The following is a 1993-nucleotide window of genomic DNA, read 5'->3' as shown; positions in this document are numbered from 1 at the left end:
AATAAATTATTTTATTGGGGGCTCTTAACAGCTCTTATGACAATCCACACATCCATTAGCTCAATCACATTTCTACATACTGTATAGACTTGTGCATAAGCCGAGGATTTTTTTAAAAATCATTTTAAATCACCATCCATACATCCACCCATAGTGTCAAGCGTATTTGTACATTTGTTGCCATCCTCATTCTCAAAATACTTGCTTTCTGCTTGAGCCCTTGGTATCAGCTCCTCATAACCCCCCTCCCTCCCCACCCCCGCTGCCTCCCCCCAAGGAGGCGGTGCATACTCAGCTGCGTGTTGATCTGGAGGTCAACGGAGGAGTGGATCTCGAAGTTCACAGACTGGGCCATGCCCAACCTGCAAAGGCCAGCGACCTGGAGCTCGTTCTCTCCTCCCCGCAGCGAGCACGGAGGGGCAGGGGGGCAGGGGGGCGGGGGGACATGCCAGCTGTCTGGGAATGCTCACCCCCAGGCGCTAGTGTAGCTGTAGTTCAGGGTCCCTTTGAAGATCCCAGACACGTTCTGAACAGAGATGTCGACTGACTCGTCTTCTACCAGCTCCACCTGGCTGCTGGCGATGGACAGCTGTCCGATCTGGATGCTTAGAGCACAGTGGAGGGGCGAGTGGGCACTGCGGGGCCTGGGAGGGGGGCTGTCCCCCCCTGCGCGTGGGTGTGCATGCATACACACACACACATGCACGCACACGTGCTCAGCTACAGCCTGCACTGGGAGAACGCATAGTCCAGAGAGGGCGACGGAGTGACCCCGGCAGGCAGTGAGGATGGGATGGGCAGAAGAACCCACAGCATTCCCAGAAGCGGTGAACATGTGACCTCACAGGGCAAAGGGCATTTGCAGGCACCTTGAGGTGGGGAGGCAACCCTGGGTCCCGTGGGTGGGCCTGTCAGAGTGGAGGAGTGGGCAGCAGAGGAGAGGCCCGAGGGACTATAACCGTGGAGGAATGATCAGAGAGCCAGCTGCACCGCTTGAAGAAGAAGGCTAGGACCCTGATCCCAGGCGCGTGGGTGCCATCTAGAGTCTGGGCAAGGAAAGGGAAGGACGCTCCCGGGGGCTCTGGGAGATGTGAGGCCTTGTTGAGATCGGGATCTGAGCCGAGCGAGATGTTTGCCGGCCCTCAGGACTGCAGGACAATCACTGTGTGCTGTTTGTGCTATTTGTTAGGATCACCACAGAGAATGGATCCAGCAGGCTTCCTGGAGGGGGTGACTTGGGAGTCAAAGGGGGTGCATGCAAGAGCAGGGTCAGGTGGCAGTGTGGAGGGGAAGGCTGGTTTCAGCCAGTGCTGGGAGGGACCTGGATGCCCAGAGCTGGGCATGAGGGTGCACCTGTGTCTCCTGTGCAGAGGGGTTTCCATGAGAACCCATCCCAGGGAAGCAAGCTTTACAGGGCAGGACAATGGGATGGGATGGGACCCTCACCCCCCTGGCATAGCCCCTCCCAGGCCTGGCTTCAGCCTGTGCAAAGCGGCATAAAATCAGTTGCTCGTACTAAGCGCTCATGAGCTGCCAGCCACTGTGCCAGAGCTGCCAGGTGCTGCCTGCCCAGCCTCAGCGTCCCAGGAGAGACCGCTAGTGCTGTCCTGGCTAGACAACTGACTGCCAGTGAGTGGATTCCGACTTACAGCAAGCCTATAGGATGGAGTAGGTCTGCCCTGTGGGTCTCTAAGACTAAGTTCCCCGTGGGAGTAGAAAGCCTTGTCTTTCTCCTTAGAAGCAACTGATGGTTTCCAGACTCACGCTGGTTGTTGTTGTTACTGCTAGGTGACGTCAGTCGGTTCTGGCCCGTAGTGACCCCGTGCTCAACAGAGCAAACACCACCTGGCCGAGCGCCACCCTCACGCGGCTCTGCTCTCTGAGCCCATTGTCGCAGCCACTGTGTCCGCCCGTCTTGTGGAGGGCCTTCCCCCACCTCACTGCCCCTCTGCTTCCCCGAGCACGCTGTCCTTCTCCAGGGACTGGACGGGAG

At 58.0% G+C, this 1993-nt stretch overlaps 1 protein-coding gene across 1 annotated transcript in view; it reads right to left on the bottom strand.

Annotated features, from left to right (window-relative positions):
• The window catches only part of LOC101658571 (cholesteryl ester transfer protein), a 25902-nt gene that overhangs the window by 17102 nt on the left and 6807 nt on the right, over positions 1–1993 (bottom strand). Inside the window, exons 3-4 of the mRNA XM_045293894.1 lie at positions 471–605; positions 292–362 (exon numbers count right to left, since the gene is read on the bottom strand). Coding sequence (XP_045149829.1) covers positions 292–362; positions 471–605 — 206 coding nt within the window. The remainder of the gene's footprint in view (positions 1–291; positions 363–470; positions 606–1993) is intronic.

Source organism: Echinops telfairi, unplaced genomic scaffold, assembly GCF_000313985.2.
Source record: "Echinops telfairi isolate 266 unplaced genomic scaffold, ASM31398v2 ScPeMD7_2291;HRSCAF=2852, whole genome shotgun sequence".
Lineage (NCBI taxonomy): Eukaryota > Metazoa > Chordata > Mammalia > Afrosoricida > Tenrecidae > Echinops > Echinops telfairi.
The sequence above is the reverse complement of the archived record's forward strand: the minus strand, read 5'-3'. Positions and strand labels throughout refer to the sequence as shown.